At 31.4% G+C, this 23,428-nt stretch overlaps 3 protein-coding genes across 3 annotated transcripts; 1 reads left to right on the top strand and 2 right to left on the bottom strand.

Annotated features, from left to right (window-relative positions):
• Window positions 1-592: 592 nt before the first annotated feature.
• On the bottom strand, window positions 593-2,171 carry LOC122301645 (U-box domain-containing protein 33-like). Its single transcript, XM_043113042.1, has 3 exons — window positions 2,100-2,171; window positions 1,502-1,873; window positions 593-1,361 (listed from the first exon to the last, which is right to left on the bottom strand). The coding sequence occupies exons 1-3, from the start codon at window positions 2,169-2,171 to the stop codon at window positions 657-659; spliced, it is 1,149 nt and encodes a 382-aa protein (XP_042968976.1). The 3' UTR covers window positions 593-656.
• A 131-nt stretch (window positions 2,172-2,302) lies between these two features.
• LOC122301644 (putative U-box domain-containing protein 55) lies at window positions 2,303-4,630 on the bottom strand. The gene is made up of 5 exons (XM_043113041.1): window positions 4,450-4,630; window positions 4,170-4,276; window positions 3,924-4,045; window positions 3,490-3,591; window positions 2,303-2,834 (listed from the first exon to the last, which is right to left on the bottom strand). The coding sequence occupies exons 1-5, from the start codon at window positions 4,628-4,630 to the stop codon at window positions 2,303-2,305; spliced, it is 1,044 nt and encodes a 347-aa protein (XP_042968975.1).
• A 7,584-nt stretch (window positions 4,631-12,214) lies between these two features.
• LOC122301643 lies at window positions 12,215-12,862 on the top strand. Its single transcript, XM_043113040.1, has one exon. The coding sequence runs from the start codon at window positions 12,215-12,217 to the stop codon at window positions 12,860-12,862; it is 648 nt and encodes a 215-aa protein (XP_042968974.1).
• The last annotated feature ends 10,566 nt before the right edge of the window (window positions 12,863-23,428 follow it).

Raw genomic sequence — 23,428 nt, 5'->3', positions numbered from 1 at the left:
TACATGGCATTATACTATCACTCAAATCACCAAACAACCTTTTTTTATTTTTCTATTTTTATTTTTAGTTTTTTATTTTTATTTTTACAACTAACTAGCTCCAACTCGGTTGATAACACATAACAAACTTTCGGTGGTTTAGGTGTAGTCTTGATAGTGAGATGAAATGTGATAATTTTAGATGAAAATTAAAAATTGAATAAAATATAGTTAGAATATTATTTTTTAATATTATTATTATTTTTAGATTCGAAAAAATAGAATTCATGTTTATTATATTTTGTGTAGAAATTTAAAAAAATTGTAATAATAAGATGAAACCGCTTTTGTATCCCAATGAGACCTTATTGAAGTTGAAGCCGGGGGACAATTCTAATTTATTACAGACATTTTATGCATGTCATATACATAAAATAAAAGGATACTCTTTTTCTCTTTACACACACAAAAACAAAAGACAATCATAAATGTACAAGCATTAAAAACAAAAAAGAAAAAGATTACTTAAAGAACTCATAAGTTCTAGGGAGTTTTAGAATAGACTCTCACCTACAAATACCACCCACATCCATATACCTGCAAAATACTCGACAATTGCTAAAATTACACAACATTTATTTATTGATAACCTAGCTCCACCTTGGCTGATAATGCTTTCAAGAACCTCCGGTTAAATCCCTTAATAATTCGAGTTCCTGCAATACACCAGACCCAAGATCTGGTCTCCTTCTTCTGTTCTTGTGAGAACACAATAGTGCCAATTTAGCCAAAGGTTGAGCAACCTCAAATGGCCAACGTCCAGCCGAAGGATCCAAAAGGGATTCAAATTTGTCTGCAAGTAAGGCAGAGTTGACTTCATCCACTATAGAGTAGGGTGGTGATTTCCCAGTCAACAATTGCAGTAAAATGATTCCAAAGGAGTAAACATCTGACTTCACAGTAAGAATCCCGCTTTGAAGAAATTCAGGATCTAAGTAAGGCAAAGTTCCCTTTGGGACGGTGTTATAACTCAGTGTTACACTGTCACTTGAAGTTTGATCACGGCTTAACACACGGCAAATTCCGAAGTCACTAAGTTTACATACAAAGTTGGAATCAAGAAGAATATTGGCTGGTTTCAAATCCCCATGCACTATGGTGCGAGGTCGAGTACTGGAATGAAGATACACGAGGATGGAGCATAAGTCTATGGCTATCCGTAGTCGAGTTTGCCATGACAATGGAGGACTCTTGGCCTTGCATTTGAGTCGATCTTCAAGACTTCCATTAGGAAGATATTCATATATGAGTGCAAAAGCTTCAGGGCAAGATCCAATGAGTTTCACAAGATTGGGATGCCTCCACTCACCCAATACACCAACCTGATATATACGTATACAACCAATAAAGATCAAATTATTCATTTTCTATTGAAAAATGTCTCCAAGCATGCTAATCTATTTAAGTAAAATATTTTTTCAGATCTAAACAACTCCAATGTTTTTCAAATGCATATACAAACCTCCGTTTGGAACTCTTGGGAGCCTTGGGAGCCCTGAGAATGTAACACCTTTACAGCTACCTCAGTTTGTAGGCAACCAATATAAATGTTGCCATATCCTCCTTGTCCAATTTTCTGAGATTCATTAAAGCCTTGAGTAGCTTCTGCAATTTTAGAAAGTGAGAATTCAGGCAGCTCGAATATTTGTCCATTTGAGCCCTCTCTTTTTCTTTTTAGCCCTTCAGCTTCTTTCAGTGCATGATCACGCTCCATCTGCAACTCATCCCTTTCTTTTTGTAACTCAGCAATTTGGCTTTCTAATGATGTTTCCTGTTCTCTGGAAATTCGGAGTTCTTCTATGGATATGTCTCTCTGATTCTCTGCATCTTGGGCCTATTGATCAGATTATTAGCAATTTCTCTAAGATTTAAAATTTTAAAATTGTATTGTTTTCAAGCATATATGGTGAATGCATTTAGTAGTCATGTAAAATGCACAATTTTTTGCAAAATGTGTAATGGGGTGTGTAAAGAAAACCCCCATGAATTCAAAGCGTTGAAGATGTTCATCTTCTTCATTGATTCTTGTAAGTAGAAGAACTCGTAACAAAAAAGCTTACCCTCCGTATAGCGTCAATCATATATCCCTCTGCTCTTCGACGCACGAGTGCCTCTTTTGTTGAGGCCGCCATTGCTTGTTGAAGCTGCTCTTCTAAGCTCCGGTCCTGCTATGATCCATAAAACCTCTAATTTCAAAGCCTTGTCGTGTTTTATACCCATTTGATCATTGATTCATATGAATATATAATGTCAATGATAAATGTTAAACATGTTTTGGCAAACAATTTGCAAACACAAAATAGAATTTAACAAAATGCTTTGTACATACCACAACATTTTGAGCTCCATTAGAAGAAGTTGATATGTTACTTGAACTGGAAATCAACCTCGGACTTTGTTGCAGAACTGAAGGAGCAAGCTCCAGGGTAGAAGAGTTTCTTGAATAATCCATAGCCGCCGCCGGAGAGAGTGAGCGGCTATCCTGCAATGCGTTGCAATTTCTATCTTTCCATGAATTTAGAGTTATTTCAACCTCTCTTGTGGGAGAGCTTGCTGAGTAACTAGAACCCCTAGGACTCATTGGAGATGAAAGCTCTTTAGAACGTTCCTGTAAAGGATCAACTAGAGCAGCCAGAGCAGTGGTTCTATTACCCCCAACCGTATTAGACCGAAATTTGGAGAAGTCTGAGTATTCAATTACGGGACTGCCGCCGCTGTTGTTGGACCCCGGAGGACCAGACCATGATCTATTTAGGTTTGATTGTCCAGTTTCAGTATCTGTTGCACTTGCTTCCCTATTTTGGCACTCTACCTCATCAGGACAATGATGATGATCACATAGAAAGAGTAGGATTTTGAAGTGTTTGTGCTAGTGTTTACATATCAACTTTGAAAAAAATCAAGTACCTGATGGAATGAAAGTGGGATACGAGTGTAGTCTATGGGATTACTTTTTTTTATAAAATATTTGATAAAATTTTTCTGAAATTTTAGTGTATTTTCTTAGGAGGCTAAATGTTAAGAGAAATGCAAGCTTTTGTCCTATTTTTTGTCATCCCCATTAATATTTGCTGATTTAGTGTGCTTTCACTTGTTTCATATGTTAATAACTTAATTTAACAAACATTTAAACTGTCATGTTGACAAATGTAACTAAAAATTACAAAATTTAAGATGAATAGTGATTGTTTTGCAGTAGAAATTACAGATATGAAAAAAAAAAAAAAAAAAAAAAGTATTTCGTGGGTATAATGTTTTGCAGCCACAAATTAATACAAAAGTAGTTAAAAAAAACAAAATATTGCTCGAGAGTCTAGTCCTTTTTGATATGAGGTGAGTATCATTACTGTAAAGACCACCTCATTAAAAGCTGATGCAGAACTACAAAACAGAAATGTAGCAAAAGAATTAATATTTGCAAGTGCAATTAACAAAAGCTTGGAAGCAAACCTGGTAAAGATTAGGTGGCCCTTGCAAATGACTTGTACTTGACAGGATTCGGGTGCAGTTTTACACAGATGCTTTGCTTTCTTAGACCCCAGTTCCACTTTTCTGCAAATGGAGCAGTAATTAATTAGCTATCTCAGTCCAAATATCAAAGCATGCACATTATCATGTTGAATAAACCAGAGAGACTCATTTCAGCTTCTACAAAAATCTCACGTAGCAAGTTTTCACATCAGAAGTGTGTTTAGTATGGGATTTACGGATAGACCTAAATCTTTGCATATTCCAAATAACGTCCACAAGCAACATATAATTAATATGGATTTTGGATGTCTTAGGCTCTTAGCATTCTTGACTGAACTGATGGCTTATATAGAGAGAGAAAGAGGTAGACAAAAGAAAGACTCCATAGTTATAAATAGGACGTTCTTAATTACCTTCTATAGTGATTGGCCGATGTTGATCCTATGACAAGCTTCCTTATCCCATGTTCAAAGATGAGTTTTAGGATTCCCTTCCTGATAGAGTCCATTTCAATGGTTAGCGTTTGTGCATGTACCTAAATTTTCAAACACCATAACCACCAAAAGAGGTCAGAAAACTCAGGCGATCTAAGGATTAAAGATGCACAGAAAAAACTTACAGGAGATCTAATACTATATATATATATATATAAATTATACCCCCTTTTGTTGGCAGAAAAGAAGGTATTCCTCCATGATTGCATTCATATTTTGTTTACCAGTTTCCAGGCGTTCTGTGACCTTCCTTTCCGTCAGTAAGCTTCGCACTGAAGTACAAGAGAAAAAGAGTATTCAAAATGACTCCAAAACTTCAGAAATAAATATATGTGTGAGAGAAATAATATATGAAAAATTTTACTAGCAAGCCGGAGTACTGGGATCGACGGTCATGTGGAATCCAACTGTTTATCAAGTTTTTTCAAAGATATAAATAACTTGCCTAAAGGGAACAGCTTTGCAGGCTTGTGAACATGAATGATGCAAATCCTGCTTCCGCCGCTTGTCTGTAAAGCCCAAGACAGAATTGACTTGCAGTCTTTCACATCTTTTCCCACCGCAACGTATGTGATCATATCCTCGGCCACGGAATTTCCTGAAGTCTTATGCCTACTACTTGCCATATATATAAATATATATATAAATATATAGTACTTACTTGGAGAAGAATATCCTAGCTACCACAAAGCTGCTAACATTTTCTGCGAAGAGCACGAAAGTCCGACATGCAGCCAAAACAGCATGTAAAATTATTACAGTTTAAAGACTTTCCTAGGTAGGCGTCGTTTGGAAACAGAGGTGAGATGACCTCACTCTATACATACTGCATTCTTCACAGGATGCTTCTTGGAAGGTTTCCTACAGTTCTTTATCAGAAGCTCCTGACTCCACCCACGGTTTATAAATAAATACAGGGAGAAAAAAAATAAAATAAAATAAATTTAAGCATGCACAATATTAATTTTTATAAAAAATATTTTATAAATATCTTCTTAATTATTTAATTATTTTCTTCACAAAATAGTTTAATATTTGATATTTTATAAAAATAATTTAATTTAATACAAGTAGTGTCATCTTATAATAAAATATATTTATAATTAAATAAAATCATTACAAATACTATGCAATAATTGGTAAGACCCACATCTATCAAATCTCCAAAAAGTTAGAACCATCTCATCTCACTTCCTAATCCAAACATATAAAATTTTTAAAAAATATTTCATCTCATCTTAACTCAACAATCTCACTACTACTCACAAACTATATCAACTCATATCATGTTATCCCAATATCCAAACAACTCCTATCTGAACACATTTTCTACTTAACTACAAAACTCTAATCCACATACACACTCAATTCATCTCATATAATCTAATCATTATAATTTTACTAAACTTTCAAAGAAAATATAATAAAAAATTTAACTTTTTTAAATTTAAACATAAAAATTATTTCAAAAAATTATATTCTAATAATATTTTATTCAACTTTCAATTTTTAAATTTTTATCTCATCTCAACTCAAGTACTCAACTCACAATTTTGCTTAGTAAAAACTTGTGTGTTAAGCACTTCTGCCAACATACATTTTTCTCAAAAATAATTTTTATTATATATCCATAAAACAACTATTACATAGATAAAATGTTTGGTTGATGGGATCCACCCATGTTCTCAATTTTCTATTAAAAAAAAAAAGAAAATTTCATTTCAATATTTTCTATACATTCAAATACATATCTCAATCTATTTATATTTAAACATATTTCAATAAAATTTATAAAATACTATTATTTACTTACAACAAAAAACATTTTTTGGGACTGTTGAACTCAATGTTTCAAGTTTCATGTGATTATAAATCTACACATGGATTTTGATGATAACAAATGAATTCAAAGAATAAAGAAGTCTCAAGCTCAAGTTATCTACACAATGGAGTCAAGAACATCAAGGAAACAAGCATGAGCAAGAAGGGAACAAGTTCACATTAAAATTATAGAGTAATGTTGTAAATCTCTTCAAAATTCGAAATTAGGATTAATGCTCAAAATTAATATTTTATCATAAAGTATTAAAATCCATTTTCCACATGTGCATGAATATTTTTGAAAATTAAATTTGAAATTTTTGAAAGATGATTGATTGTCATCTTTTGCATGTTCATGCCTTGATTAAAGGGTTGAACTTTGAAAATATTAAAGATGATTGATTGTCATCTTTCACATGTGCATGTTTTATTTGAATATTTTTAAAAGTGATTGATGCTTTTTTAGACTTATACAAAAATTAAAAGATTAGGTTTAAATTTTTTGAAAATGAAAGTGTGCTCATTTTGTCATATGCCAAAAGTAAAAGATTAGGTTTGATTTTTTTGAAAAAGTGAATGATGTTGTCTTTGACAATTGAAAAAGAAGAACCTTTTATTTGAATTCTTTGAAAAAGTGAATGATGTTGTCTTTGACATGTGAATCTTTTTAAATTTGAATATGAAGTCTCATATGCCTATAAATAGATCAATTGAGAGCTTCACATTCACAACACCAAGAGCATACAACATTCATTCAAAGCTTTCATTCTCTCTTCTCTAAGCATTGAGCCTTAATCCTTGTTCATTTTGAGAGATATAGTTTGCGATGTATTGTTCTTATTTCACTCATTGAGGAGTGTTTTCTGATAACCTACCCACTATCAGCTCTTGTATCAGAAAAAAAGTGTGTATAACCCTTGTGTGTGTAGAAAATATTCTACACGGGGAATAGTTGAATCACCATGTGTAAGGTGATTGCAAGTGTAGAGGGTGTTCTACACGGATCCTTTGTAGCGGTATTGTTCAAAGGTGTAATAGGTTTCTATCTCCACCTGAAGGAGGTTGAATAGTGAATTTAGAAATCCTCAAGGGGTAGCTTGAGGCGAGGACATAGGCAGTGGAGCCGAACCTCGTTAACATACTGAGTTTGCTTCTCTCTTACCCTTACTCTTTATATTTATTGTTATTTCATATTTTGTTTATATTTTATATTATATATTTGATTTATAATTGTTTTTTTTAATACAACTCAATTCACCCCCCTCTTGTGTTAGTCATCTGGGCAACAGGGACAATTTTCGTCCCAAAATATATAGATTTCGTTCAGAAAGATTTTTTGGGACGAAAAAATTCCGTCCCAAAATCACAATTTCGTCCCAAAATATATCTTTTGAAACGATTTTGAAATTGACCATTCGATACTGTTCGAACGATGACCTTTTTTGTCACAGTTAAAATTCGTTCCAGAATGGCATTCGAATGCTTCTCAGTTACCGTTCGAACGTTAATGTATCTTTTGAACGGTTATCAAGATACGTTCAAACGATCAATAGAATTACGTTCGAACGTTAAAAGAACAGATCGAACGGTATAAGAGATCGAACGATGCTGATCAATGTTCAAACGCTATGGTAATGACCTGCGTTTGAACGTTTTTTGAGCATCTGGTATCGTTCGAACGGTTTGGTCATTAATGTTTGAACGGTACATTATCGTTTGAACGACCTACCTATTAATGTTCGAACGTGACACGATCGTTCGAACGGATATTATTTTTATTAAAACCAATAATTATAAAAAAAACTAAATAGATATCCATAATATTTGAAAAACATAAATTAGGAACTGTTTAATTACACACAAAAGTTTTATAATAAGTGTGAAGAAATAAATAACCATGATACTAGCATTGTTCATACATAATTAGATAATGTCATAAGCTAGACGTAAAAAACCATCAGTTGGTTGGAGGCATGTACTGTTGCATAAGCTGTTGCATTTGGAGTTGCATATCTCTCCTGAACTCTGCTTGTTCTTCTTTATGTTGTTTGAGGCGCATCTCCATGTCTCCTTGTCTCGCCAATTGAGCCTCTAACTCTTGTTGTTTTGTAACCAATTCTTCAATATAACATGTATCAAATAAACAATGCAAGATATGTTAATTAAGTATTTATATTATTAAATAATTAGATAGTTGTTTTATATCTTTCAAAATATTTTATTAATTATAACTATTTGTATTTTAATTAACATTTTAGTTAATAATTATAACTATTTGTATTGTAATTAACATTCTAGTTAATAATTATAACTATTTGTATTGTAATTAACATTCATTTTATTAATTATAATTCGAAATTTATATTTTAATTCAAATTCATTTGATTACTTTTAACTTTTAAGTATTTAAGTATTATTAAATTTAGATTATTTGTATTTTATTTAAAATTCATTTTATTAATTTAAAGATTAAGTATTTTTGTGTTATTAAAACAAAACTATTTGTATTAACCTATAGTTGAATAATTCAACTATTAAATATTTAAGTATTATTAAATCTTAGATGATTTGTAATTTAATTCATTCTCATTTGATTACTTTAATCTTTTAAGTATTTAAGTATTATTAAATGTAGATTATAAATAATTAATTTTTAATTCAATTCCTGCATTTAAAGTATTAATTATTTTAACACTGACCAACATAATGTTCAAACGGTGCTAGTCACCGTTCGATCTAAGGACATACGTTCGAACAGCACACGAATACCGTTCGAATGGATTAATTCCAGATTACAGTCATCTTCAACCTCCGAAAACCTCAACATTTACAGTCCAAATTACATCAAAAGACAGCAAACTATATGACAAACTCATTATAGCAAATGAAAACACTTATATAAAATCTAAAATGAGAATATATTTAAGGAGAATACCTGATTTGGAGAGATAAACAGGAAAATCCACCTGTACCCAATGCCCAAAACTTAAATACTCTTCACCAAACGGTAAAAACAACCTCTTAATCCGAAAATATAAGAGATTGATAGAAGTTAGTAATATTTGAGGGCTGGATTGAAGAATAATGGCGTTGGTTGGAAGAAAATGAGTGTGGGAGCGACTAGAAGTCGACTAGAACGAGTGCGAAATTGTGAGGTTCTGTTGTGTAAATGTAGAACATTGACGTTCGAACGGTTATTTAATGAACGTTCGAACGTCAAATAGATTAGCGGGAAAATTTTTCCCCTCTAATTAAACGTTCGAACGTGAAAATGACCGTTCGAACGTTTTCTTATACGTTTGAATGGTTATTTTAAACCGTTCAAACGTCAAATTAAAATGTTGCTTGTTGTATTTTTTTTTTTTTTTGCACTATACCTTTAATTATAATAACTTGTAAATATACTATAGTTTAGAGACATAGTAATATAACTATATAATATATAATCAAACATATATTATATAGTTTAGTAACATATATAGTATAAAATATCATATTACATCTAGTATTATAGTCAAGTACATATATTAACCTATTATATATAACATATATATAGTATCATAGCATAGGGTTATATGTATCACATGTATATATATAGTGTTTATTATATTATATTATTATTATAATATTATTTAATAATAGGATATCTACTATTATATATAGTGTCATCTATACTACTAGCAATTAGAGTGTATTATAATGATACAAAAACTAAAATTGAGTATATATAGTGTCATTTATAGTGCTAGAATAGAGAGTGTCATCTAATTAGCCTATAACTGCAATATAATATGAAAAATATACTAAACAAGTCATGTAATACATATACTATTAAATATATATATTAGTTAATATCACATATAATATATATGTTATATAAATACATGAACATAGTTTCATGTATATAGTAGTCTATATTATATTAGTTATACTATATAATATAACTTATACTATATACCATATAATATTCAATAGTATAATATATTTTAATTAAATATAATATAATATATACTATATATATAAAAAATTATAAATATAATATATAGTGTTTAATAATATATAAGCGCATTAAATATATTGCATTTAATATATTTAACAATTAAAATATATTATAATTGAATTAATTATTATATTTAATATAATTAATACCGAATATTGCATTTAAATAACATTTATTATCATGAAATTTAGATTAATTAGGGAAGGATATTAATTTTTAGTTAATACGTTCGAACGGTATTAACTTACCGTTCGAACGGTATCACGTTCAAACGCTTCAAATAACGTTTAAACGGTGAATATGCATCATTCAAACGTTTATAATTTACCGTTCGAACGGTTTGTCAATTTTCCTCCAAAATAATTTTGCCTATCGCGCCAATATTACGTTCAAACGGTAACAATTAAACGTTCGAATAGTTAATCATTAACGGTCGAATGGTTAACTTATTTGGAACAAAAAATTTCGTCCCTAAGAATAGTGTTCGAACGGTCTGGCATTCCGTCATTATTTTGGAGCGAAATTCAAATTTCGTTCCAAAATCTCACTTTTTGGGACGATTTCCAATTCGTCCTAAAGCAATTTCGTCCCAAAAAATGATTTTTGTTGTAGTGTATAATCTCATAAAATTTGAAATTATCTAGTTATATAAATATATTGATACCGAAAAGGACGCAGAAGGAAAGCATGATAAAGTAGAGTAGAAGGATGACCAGATAATTGAAAATAAAGTGCTGAAAGCAATAAGATAAAAGTCCTGAAGTCTTCCCTACTCTCTCCTGAAGTCTTCTCCACTCCTCTTCTCGCCTTTCATTACTTTACCTTGTAATTACTCTTGTGAGTAAAATTTTTCAATAACAAAGAATTTGTTTCAGTACTTACATTATCTACTTTTTATCTGTATTATTTACTTGCATTATCTACTAATTTATCTTTGCTAATTCCAGTTTTATGGTTCTCCAGTCATCTGATCCTATTTACTTTTATCTTATTGCTTTCAACACTTCCCTTGCAGTTATCTGATCCTCCAGTTATCTGGTCATCCTTCTACCCTACTTTTGTATGCTTTCCTTCCGCATCCCTTTTGGTTAAATATATATATATATATATATATAAAAGAATAAAGAAAAAAATCCAAAGACCCAACCGAAGAAACTGCATGCGTGTGTAGACTCTTAAATCGTCAAAGTTCGATGATTAGCGTGTCTGTGATATTACTCTGTCAGCTTTTGATTAAGAGTTTTGCTACATACAAGCAAAGTCGCGTACTAATCTGCGTACCAATACTGATTCTTTCATATTCAAAATTTAAATTAGCACTGTTTTCAATAAAATATACTTTTTGACCAATCACATTAGATTAGTGTACATATGAAGATTTTATTGAAAACAGTCAAGCATAACTGCGCACTAATATGTACACCGGCCAATATAATATGATTAGTCAAAAAGTAGATTTTATTGAAAACAGTGCTAATTTTAATTTTGAGTATGAAGGAATCAGTATTGGTACGCATATTAATACGCGATTTTGCTTATATGTAGCAAACCTCATTTGATTAATTGATTGATACAGCTTGCAACTACCCAATTCGTGTCCCCCACGCGTCATATTTTTTATAGGAAAATAATTTGTATAATTTGTCAATTTTAAATAAGAAATTAACAAATCTAAGATATACAAAAAGTAAAAGAAATCCACATTCTAATAATAAATTTTAATTCTACAAAATATATATAGAATTCATACCCCTTTTTGTTCATAGAATTGAAGGTATTCCTCCATGATTGCATGCATATTTTGTGTACTAGTTTCCAGGCCTTCTCTAACCTTCATGTCCGTCATTAAGCTTCGCACTGAAGTACAAGATCATATGACACAAATAACTCCAAATCTTCATAAATAATACATGTGTGAGAGAAATAATATATGAAAAATTTTACTAGCAAGCCAGAGTACTGGGATCGATGGTCATGTGGACTCCAACCTGCATGTTAATTTGGTTTATAAAGTTTTTTCAAAGATGTAAATAACTTGCCTAAAGGGAACAGCTTTGCAAGCTTGTGAACATGAATGATGAAAATCCTGCTTCCTATTAAGGAAAATGCTGAAGATATTCCACAATCCCAACCGAAGCAACAAATCAGTCCAACAGTAAATCAAATAATAGTTTAAATTTCATTTGTAAATGCTATCAGTTTTGATTCTCTGTTTAAATGCTATATGTTGTATATTTCCATAGATAGCTCATCCAAAACTTGTATGTAAACATACTGTGAATAACAATACTGTGTGTTCAAAATTCAAACTAAAGCAGTGTTTTGTCTCTTTATGATATCCAAAGAGCCAGCCCTCTAACGAGATTCCCTATTCATTTTTCTCTCGATCATGGCTAATATCCCTACAATATCCTCTCCTTTCGAAAGACCAATCATTCCCATCAATGTTGTCACCACTATTAATGAAAAACTTACCCCTACCACGTTTCCCCAATGGAGAGTTCAATTTGAAGCACTGCTAATAGGTTATGGCCTTATTGATTTTGTCACCGGAAAACATCAATGTCCAACCATTGATGCAACCAATTCCACCACCTCCAAAGTAGCGAACTCCCACTGGGTTTGCCAAGATAAACTCCTCCTCCATGCCATTCTTGCTTCTGCCCCTACAACAATCACACCACTCCTTATCTCCTGGAAAACGTCTCAAGAGGCCTGGATAGCCCTTACTTGCCTCTATGTGGGCAAATCTCTAATACGTGCAATGCAACTCAACAAGAATTTAACCTTGAGCACCCGTGGTAGTAGAACTGTCACCAAATTCCTCCAAGGCGTAAAAATGATTGTTATTGAGCTTGCAATCATAGATCACCCTGTTTTGGATGATGATCTAACACTTTATATTTTAAATGGCCTTGGGCTAGAGTTCCGCGACATTGCAGCACCCATTCGTGCTTGGGAAACCTCAATGAAATTTGAGGAAATTCATGACTTGCTGGTTGCTCATGAAAATTACAGTATCTTGCTAGAAGCATAATCCGCAACTCTGATAGCCACTGCAAACCACACTCAACAGAAGGGGAGCTCATATGGAAATGATGGGTCATCTTCTTAACAAAGGCATTTTTCAAATGGGAACCAAGGTAATGGCAAGCGTGGGCCATCCGATTTGGGCTTCAAGAAATATAAGCCAAAATTTCAATTTTGTGACCAAATGAGCCATATGGCCAAGACCTGCTCCAAGTTTAATTCACATGAACTCACAGCAAATTGTGCCACCTTTTCTCAAGGAAAAATAAAAAATGACTTGTTGATTCAGCAACATCTCACAACATGACCACTGACCTCTCCAATCTTTCAATACACTCGGAGTATAATGGTACTGATGAGGTGGTAATTGGTGATGGTTCAAGTTTGCCTGTATCTCATGTTGGTTCATTGCTTTTGCTTCGCCTAATCGTATTTTTCATTTACATGATACTCTTTGCATTCCCACCATTAAGAAAAATCTTATCTCAATTCATCATTTCACCAAACACAATAATGTTTATTTAGAATTTCATCCATCTCATTTTTTGGTGAAGGATCGGATCATGGGGGCAACACTACTCAAAGGTGAATGTGAAGATGGTGTGTACCCACCATCGGAATCAATGGCCACAGTTTCAAAAAAAGTTATTACTTATGTTTATGAACGTACTACCACTGATGGTTGGCATAAAAGACTTGGTCATCCCTCATCAAAAATTGTTAATTATGTTATTTTTACTTTTTCTTTACCCACCAAAAAACATGGGCATTCATCTCTTTGTAATTCATGCTCACAAAATAAATCTCATCATCAACCTTTTAATTCTCATGGCTTAACTAGCAATGCTCCCTTGGAATTGGTCCATACAGATGTTTGGGGCCCCACTCATGATATTGGTATTGGTGGTTCAAAATATTACATTATTTTTGTTGACCAGTATACCAAATATATCTCACTCTATCCTACACCAAATAAATCAAGTGTCCAAACTATTTTTCCTCAATTTCAACATCTTGTGAAAAATAGATTTAACAAAAAACTTAAGAGCCTATACTTGGACAATGGTGGAGAATATATTGAGCTAAAGTCTTGTCTATCTGTCCAAGGAATTGCTCACTTTACCACTGCTCCACACACTCCACAACAAAATGGCATGTCTGACAGACGACATCGCCATCTTATTGAAACTAGGCTCACACTTCTCATGGATGCTCACATGCATCGATCATTTTGGCCCTATGCTTTTCAAGCTGCTACATATCTTATAAATAGGATGTCAAGTTCCACATCACCAAATAAATCCCCATTTGAGCATCTATTTAATCAAGGACCAAATTACATGAAACTTAAACATTTCGGCTGCTTGTGCTATCCTGTTACTAGGCCTTATAACAGTAACAAGCTGGAGCCCAAAGCCACGACGTGTGTGTTTGTGGGTTATTCTTTTTCTCAAAATGCTTATCTATGTATGGAGCCCAAAATGCAACATGTTTATCAATCAAGACATGTATTTTTTGATGTAGGGAACTTTCCCTTTGAGAAGTCGAGTCCTAAAAATCACGAAGCTTTGTCTCTGAGCTCAAGAGAAAATCAATCTAATGTCATAATTCTATTGCAGAAACTCAAATCTCCTTCGGCAATACCAGCCATGACTCTGGCAATGGGTACCCTCATGCATCACTCGCCTCTGGTAGTGTCTTCTCCAACACCGACTCCCTCTCAAGTAAATGTGTCTCCTTCATCTCATTTGATCTCACAAGAAATCCCTTCATCCCATATTCCCAAAACCCATGAATCTGTTCATACACAAAATGAGTCTATGATGCCCACTCATGTTGATTTGCACACACAAAATATGGTAACCCGATCAATGAATAACATTTACAAAATATATATATATATATATATATATATATATCCTTTTGTTTTTTTTTTCACCAAGCATCCCATCCCTTGATCATTGGATTCCAATATTGTATCTAATGCCATCTCTAATCCCAAATGGCGTGAAGCCATGTCCTTGGAATTAACTGCCCTCATGCGTCATGATACATGGCAACTTGTTCTACCATTGAAAGGGTGCAATATAATTTGATGCAAATGGGTCTTTTAGATTAAGAGACACGCGGATGGTTCAATTGATCAGTTCAAAGCCAAACTTGTGGCAAAAGGCTTCAATCAGAGGCCTAGTTTGGACTACAAAGAGACTTTTAGTCATGTAGTCAAACCTGTTACAATTAGAATAATTTTATCAATTGTTGTGATGTAGGGATGGTCATTTAGACAATTACATATAAACAATGCATTTTTGAATGGTCACCTCACTGAGAAAGTCCACATGAAACAGCCCTCAAGCTTTCGGGATTCAGAAAAACATGCGTATGTATGTTGCCTTTGAAAAGGCAATACATGGCCTTAAACAAGCACCTCGTGCTTGATACTCAGCTCTCAAACAAGCTTTGCTTGAGTTTGGTTTTATGAATACAAAATTTGATTCATCTCTATTTGTGTATCATCATGATTCTATCCTTGTCTACTATTTAGTGTATGTTGATGATTTAGTAATTACTGGAAATGATTCGCCATTTGTGGAAATAATCATCGATCAGCTTGGAAAAAAATTCTCTCTTAAAGATTTGGGGCCTCTACACTTTTTTCTAGGCATAGAAGTAATACCAACGTACAAGAGAAGGATTATTTCTATGCCAACACAAATATATTCGAGAGCTACTTGCAAAAACCAGTATGAACTATGGAGGGTGCAAAAGATGTCACAACACCTCTGTCAACCTCAGTTCCCTTAAAGCTTGTTCATGGAACTTCCTCATTTGATGCCACAGAATATAAAAGAGTTATTGGTGGACTGCAATACCTCTCATTGACTCAGCTTGACATCAACTTTGTAGTCAACAAACTCTCTCAATTCATGCATGCTCCAACTACAACTCACTAGACTGCAACTAAGAGATTGCTGAGATACTTGAAGAATACAATTTTTCATGGCATCGCCATAGGAAAAGCAGCTAATCCAGCACTTTTATGCTTCTTGGATTCAGACTTAGTAGGTAATTTGGACAATCGAAGTTCAACATTTGCATATTTAGTCCTACTTGGCTCAACACCTATATCATGGAGCTCAAAAATAAAACAACGATCGATTGCTTGCTTATCTACCGACGCGAAATATCAAGCACTAGCAACAACTACTACCAAGTGTGTGTGGATTCTCTCTCTTATTCAAGAACTAAAGTTTCCACTTAAACATCCTCCAATGCTGTTATGTGACAACTTGGGAGCCACTCACCTTAGCTTTAATCCGGTTCAGTACTCAAGGATGAAACACATTCAAATTGACCTTCACTTTGTTCATGACTTGGTTTAGAAAAATGTGATTAATGTCCGTCATGTTTATACAAATGATCAACTTGTTGATTTATTGACCAAGCCACTATCAACGCAACATACTGATCATCTCAAGAACAAGATCAGTCTTATTAGCAGAAATCCTTTCTTGTGGGGGCATATTAAGGAAGATGCTGAAGATATTTCACAATCCCAACTAGGACTGCAAATCAGCCCATTAATAAATTAAAGAACAGTTTAAATTTCATTAGTAAATGTTGTCAGTTTTGATTCTGTGTAAATGCTTTATGTTGTATATTTCCATAGATAGCTCATCCAAAACTTATATCTAAACATATTGTGAATGACAATACTGTGTGTTCAAAATTCAAACTAAAAGCAGTGTTTTGTGACTTTTGTCTCTGGAAAATGATAAGGGTCTCGCTGGAGGATCCCGTTCCATTTTTTCTTTTTAAGGTTTTTTTACATAGTGATTAAGAAAATGTTGTTTATTAATATTGTGAATTTTTTTTTTATTTTTTTAAATATTTAAAAGTGTTAAAAAAGTGATGTATAAAAAAATATTTAAAAGTGTTTTCTTTGTTTTTTTTTTCACATAATTTTTTAATATTTTTAAAAAATTAAAAAAAAAAGAAAATTCACAATATTATTAAAATAATATTTTCTTAATCACTATGTAAAAAAAATTAAAAAACAAGAAAAAAGAGAACGGAATGCTCTAACGAGATCCCCCACCGGCATCCTAGCATTGCCCTTTGTCTCTTTACTTCCTCCGGTGTTCTCTGAACTAACCCAAGACAGGATTGATTTGCAGTCTGTCAAATATTTTCCCACCGCAACATATATGCTCATATCCTCAGCCTTGAATTTCATGATAAGTCTTGTGCATGTCTACGTGCTAATACTGTTGCCAAATGACAAGTTACAAAAAGGTACTATACCTCCGGCCCGAATTGGTTAATCAAAATTAAAACTTTCATCTCATTTCATTTTATCATTAATTTTTTTTAAATTTTTATATAAAATATAATAAACAATTTAATTTTTTAAATCTTAATATAAAATTAATATTAAAAAATTATATTATAATAATATTTTATTTATTACTACTCAAAACATCTAATCTCATCTCAACTCATCTCATCTATATAACCAAATAGAGAATCATCATCAAAGTTCCTGCTCAGAACCTTTAGCCATAATCACCAAGAAGATGAAGCTCGTACGTACGTATTATATGAAAAAAAAAACTAGTATATATAGTCAAAACTATATAGTAAAGTCCCACTTGCGGCCAAAAAGCATATGAAATTAAGACATTTCAAAGACTTTTCTACGTAGTGATCTAAAGTCTGAACAGCACATATCTCTATGAAAAAATCAATTTTTTATTTATTTTTTCATGATTATCATCTCATTATCTCATAATACAATATTAAATAATTTTAAAAAATTTATTATTTAATACTACATCATAAAATAATAAGTAGCATTATTTATTTTTTATTTCCGGTCTAATTACAAACTTCACAGAACTCTCAAATATTTAACATATATACGTAACTACAGCTTTGCTTAGTAAAAACTTGTATGTTAAGTTCGTAGTATGCTTGTCATGTGCACGTAAGTTTTTCTCAAAAGTATTTTTTATATCCATAAAATAACTAAGACAGGCAAAGTCAGATCAGAACCTAATTATAAAAAGAGTTTTGTTATATATAAATACAGTCGTATACTAATCTATATACTAATATTGATTTATTCATATTTAAAACTTAAATTAACACCGTTTTCAATAAAATTTATTTTTTGACCAATCACATTATATTAATACACAGATTAATACATAATTATACTTACAACTATATTTTTCCTTATAAAAATGCTGATTAATAAGTACAGCATGCCAGCTACTCTATGTGTATATATAAATATCTCTCTTTTCTTCTAACTTGCAAGAGCTTTTATATGTGATTATATTAATACACAGATTAATATATAATTATTCTTACAACTATATTTTTCCTTATAAAAATGCTGATTAATAAGTACAGCATGCCAGCTACTCTATGTGTATATATAATCTCTCTTTTCTTCTAACTTGCAAGAGCTTTTATATATATATATATATATATATATATAAAGGGCGGAACTACATGTAAGTTAGCCCCTCAAATTTTTCCAAAAAATTCATATACTATATATAATTCTTTATATATATAATTAAAATTGCCTCCAAATTACCAAAAAAAATTTAAAAAAAAAAAAAATTGCCCCTCCAATATTCAGGCCTTTTACTGAAATTATCCTCTCAAATCCTAATATTTACTTAATCTCACTATAACTTTTCACTTCACTTACATCCAAATCTTCAACTTACCAATAAATTTCAAAAATGAGTTTGAAAAATCTGCTACTGCAGCCTGCAATGCTAAAAACGAGACCTCGAACAGAACACGAAACTCCCAAATCTGATGCGTTGAACTCAAAATAATTTACTGCTGGTACTACTAAGCGAGTATTTTCTACCATGAAACTTATAAAATCTAGATTGCGTACTCAAATGAAAGATGAGTTTCTTGTAGATCATTTGTTAGTTTATATTAATAAAGAAATTGCCAATAATTTCATGTCAAAGATAATAATAGATGAATTATATTCAATGAAAGATTGTCGTTGAGCTTAATTCAAAAGGAAAATTCTAAATTGATATTTCATTTTCTTTTCTTTTTATAATAGCTCTAACCAACTACAGAAATCTTAAAGAAATTATCTTATAAAATGATTTATATATATATATATATTTTTTGTATACAATTTTATAACGTATAATTATTATTTTTTAATAACCACTTAGAAAAAAACACATATTACTTACACTCACACATACTATACACTTTGTCAATTACCCTCCAAGCATCAAATCCGAATTCTACCCCTTTTATATATATAGATATTATATCAATGCATAGTTGATGATATAAAAGTAATTGGAATATTTTCTTCAATTGTTTAATTTGTATCCAACTGTTTAATTTGTATAATTAATTATTAGTTGAGATTCGATGTTTAGATCATATAAGCTGGTTTTTAGAAAACAATTCAACTCATTGTTATTACTAATTTTGGATATATGGATTCATTCGATTCCCTCAGTTAGTAAGATTGCCACATGGAACATATAAAAAAATATAATTATTATTAAAATAAATTATAAAAAATATATAATTGTAAAAATAGATTTTAAAAATTTGGAAAAAATACATTCTGTACCATTGAATGACAACCGTTATTTCAATGTACCTAAAACCATCAAATCCGTTTATAATTTATTGAGAGATGCTTTAGGCGTAAAGTAATCTCATAAAAGTAAACCACCTGACTTTATCGAGTTCAGCGGCTCAAACCCTTTACCGGGTTAATGCATGTTGAAACCGATCAAACCGTGACCCGAGATCACGAAGAAGAAGAATTGCCTCCATTTCTGTCCCATCTTCAATCCCTAACAAGGCTAACATCTCTTGACCCTTGGACATGATCAAGAGCTCTTACTGGAGCATCATGGCAGTTGCGGTGGCCATAGAGTTGTTGTTGTTGAAGGAGTCGTCAAACTGTATCAGGGTTGAGCGGCGTCGTATCATCAGAGAGGTTTCTTGGCTTGAGGTCCCAGACACTTGGCAGGGTTGAGGTTGGACCAGTATCTGTGACTATTGTTGGTGGTGGTCATGAAGGTCTTGGACAGAGATTTGAAGGGGCTTTAAGGCTGTGTTTGGGTGTTGAAGTCTCTTCAACACTTCTCAACACTTCTCACTACTATTCATTACTTTATTATTACTTTTCACTTACTTTTTTTACTATTCATTACTTTTTACCTACTTTTTATTGCTATTCATTACTTTATTATTACTTTTCACCTACTTTTTTTTACTATTCATTACTTTTTACCTACTTTTTATTACTATTCATTACTTTATTATTACTTTTCACCTACTTTTTATTACTATTCACAACTCTACTCAACACTTCTCAACACCCAAACCCACCCTAAGAGAGAGATTTGAGATGGGTTTAAGGTGGCGGCATTTGAGGTGGGTTTAATGAAACAAACATTTTCTCGATTAAGATCGAAACCAAAATCAAAATCCAGTACTTGATGACGATAGGAGGAGTATAGACGGGAAAAATCAGACTCGACGACACGGAAACCGAGTTCTTTGAACGAATCGCATTGCACACTTCAAAGCCCTGGTTCGTAGTGGAGACAATCATAGATTTCAGACCACAGGATTGATCTTGGAAATGGCGGAGCAGGAGAAGAGGAAGTGAAAGAGGAAGGGGGAGGGGAGAATCGAAAGCAAATGGCATAGTAGGAGAAGAGGAAGTGGAAGAGGAGGGAGGGGAGATGAAGGGGAGGGGAGGGGAGAATCGAAAGCAGAGTAACAAGAACGGGTTTGACTCGATCCGCAAGTTGCAGGTCGGGTCGGGTCGGGTCGAATTTGCGCATGATTTCATGCCAGACGGGTCGGGTTGGATCCAAATTTTGATTTGGACGGATAGGTGTGCAGCCCTACTAAGTAGTAGTTCTTTATTTTATTAAAAAAATTGATAAAAATAATTTTATAAATTTACGTCATATGATATATAAAATATCAATTTTGATGTATAAAAAGTCAATTATGTATAAAAATGTTAACTAGAATTTTTTTTATTTTTTATTTTATTTTCAATCATAAGGTTTGGAAGAAAAGTCAGCTACGAACTGCTTAATTTTTTTTTTTTTTCTTTTTTATAGAGCTACGAACTGCTTAATTAATTAGCCATGGATCATGGTGGTGCGCCCGTCAGCGTTTACTTACTGCTGGCATTCCTTTTTATTTTTTATTTTTTAAACAAGTAAATACCTATCCGCAACGGAAAGGACATGAGCAGGGAATGCGACTCCAAGTAAGCTCATCAATAAAGAGGTGGATTAAAAAATTAAAAAATTAAAAAATTAAAATCAATCTATTTATATTCGTCTTAAAAATTAAAATTTAATAGTTTACAAGTTATGCGAATTATGGATTCACCGCTATGACTCTAGTTATAATTTTTTTAAAAGTATATTTTTAATATTTTTAATCATTAAAAAAATAAATATATATATAATTTTATTAATAGTTACTTCTTTAACTATTAAATAAAATAAATAAATAAATAAAATTAAAATACATAAACAATAAGATTGAACGGTAAGTTTGAGTTGCTCCTCTAAGATTTTCCTTTCTATTTTTTTTTCCTTTATGGAGGAAAACTTTCTTTGATATAGTGCAAACCAGTTGTATCTGTGCATCCATTGACGAATATTTTAAGTGATTGAAATATTTCTTAAATCATCTCCTACAGCCAGCTAGCGCCCTTGAGCACAGAAGCTTTCATCGATCCAATATCATGATATGAATATATTGCTGTTTACTTAAAAGGTTAATAAAAGTTAAAATTGTGTTGAAATGTGGTTGAGAGCAGAAGTTTTGATATTTTATTTCAAGTACTGCATGTATGAGATTTTTTGGTGCATACTGATTCATTTGAAGCATACTGATTCATTTGAAGCATAATTGTGGAAATACGAGATGCAGGGAAAGATATATAGGACTAGCATTGAATCGGATGAGGGAATTGATAGATGCTTGCTCCAAACCTAGCATTGATAGGTTTAGATAGCAAGACGAGAATTTTTTATTTTTGATGAAATTTTAAAATATTATTTTTTTAATATTATTATTATTTTGATATTTGAAAAAGTTGAATTGAGATTTAAAAATTTTAAATTGTTTATTATATTTTATATGAAAATTTAAAAATATTGTAATGATAAAATAAGATGAAATGAAAATTTTATGTTTCATCTCACTTACCAAACTTGTGATTTTTAAAAAAACAATTGGGGAGAGTCAGTAGGTCAACCGCCTTCCCACGAGGCAAGATAGGTAGGTTTTCTTTTTTATTTCTCTTTTCTTTTTCATATTTGTAATGAAAAATGATATTTATAATTATAGAGTGCGTAAGTGTCGCACAATTCTTTTAAATAAAATGAGTAAAGATTCACATAATAAAAAAATAAAAATAAAAGTGATTTGTTAATAATAAATTTTATTTTTTTTCAAAATGATTATATGATATTTACGTATTTCACGACTATACGTAACATTATTTATTTGTAGTTTGTAACATCATGCTTTTAGAACAACTGTAATTGATCCAATTTACCTCTTGAAGTAAATGTTTCCGCTGTGTATTTAATGATTATGCTCTGTTTTAGAATTGTTTGCTTGATCAAGTCTTTGTTTTAGAAATGTGTGGTCGAGTCCGGTGGTTAGCATGTAAGCAATATCAAAATATCTAATCTTATTTAACAAAAACTTACAAAAGATTTAATAATTTAGTGCCTATTGCATGCCGTTTTGCCATTAGCATTTTCCAAAATAAAAATAAAAATAATAATAATAATAATAATAAAATAAAAAACTGAAACTGACGGGTCACCCCGATTGCATGACATTTGCATAGGCGCTTGCCATTAGTATTTTTTTATTAAAATAGTAAAAGTTTTGTAATTAGCCTCTAAGTAGTACTATTAAAAAATATTAATTAAAAAATAATATTTACAGTTATAAATATGTAAATACTATATATTTATTTTATAAAAAATAAATAAATATAAAATTCATATAAAAAATTAATTAATTTTTTAATAATAAATCGTACTTTTTAAAAATTGTACTTTTTTAATTAATTATTAATATTTCTATATATTTTAAAATGTTTTAAAATGTTAAAAAATATAAATTAAAAAATTAAAAAATAAAAATTATTTTTACGGTCACGACAGCTGTAAGCGGCATTATAGGGTGCTCATTGAATTAATTAACAATGGGGGCGGCTGTTTTTTATTTTTTTCTTTAAGGAAAACTCCCCTTTTTTGGTGCAAACCACGTGTATATCTGTATTCGCATGAGGAATATTATATAATTATTTGAGTGAAAATTAATTTTATTATAAAATAAATTATATAAAATTATGTCAATTTATCAATTTAATTTATAATTTTTTTAATAAAAATAATACTTTTTATTTTTCAAAAGGTTGAAATATTTCTTAAAACTTAAAAAAAAAAAAAAAGTACATGTAAATCATCTTCTACAACTAGCCCCCTTGAGCACAAAAGCT

This window comes from Carya illinoinensis, chromosome 2 (assembly GCF_018687715.1).
Source record: "Carya illinoinensis cultivar Pawnee chromosome 2, C.illinoinensisPawnee_v1, whole genome shotgun sequence".
NCBI classification, from domain to species: Eukaryota; Viridiplantae; Streptophyta; class Magnoliopsida; order Fagales; family Juglandaceae; genus Carya; species Carya illinoinensis.
The sequence above is the reverse complement of the archived record's forward strand: the minus strand, read 5'-3'. Positions and strand labels throughout refer to the sequence as shown.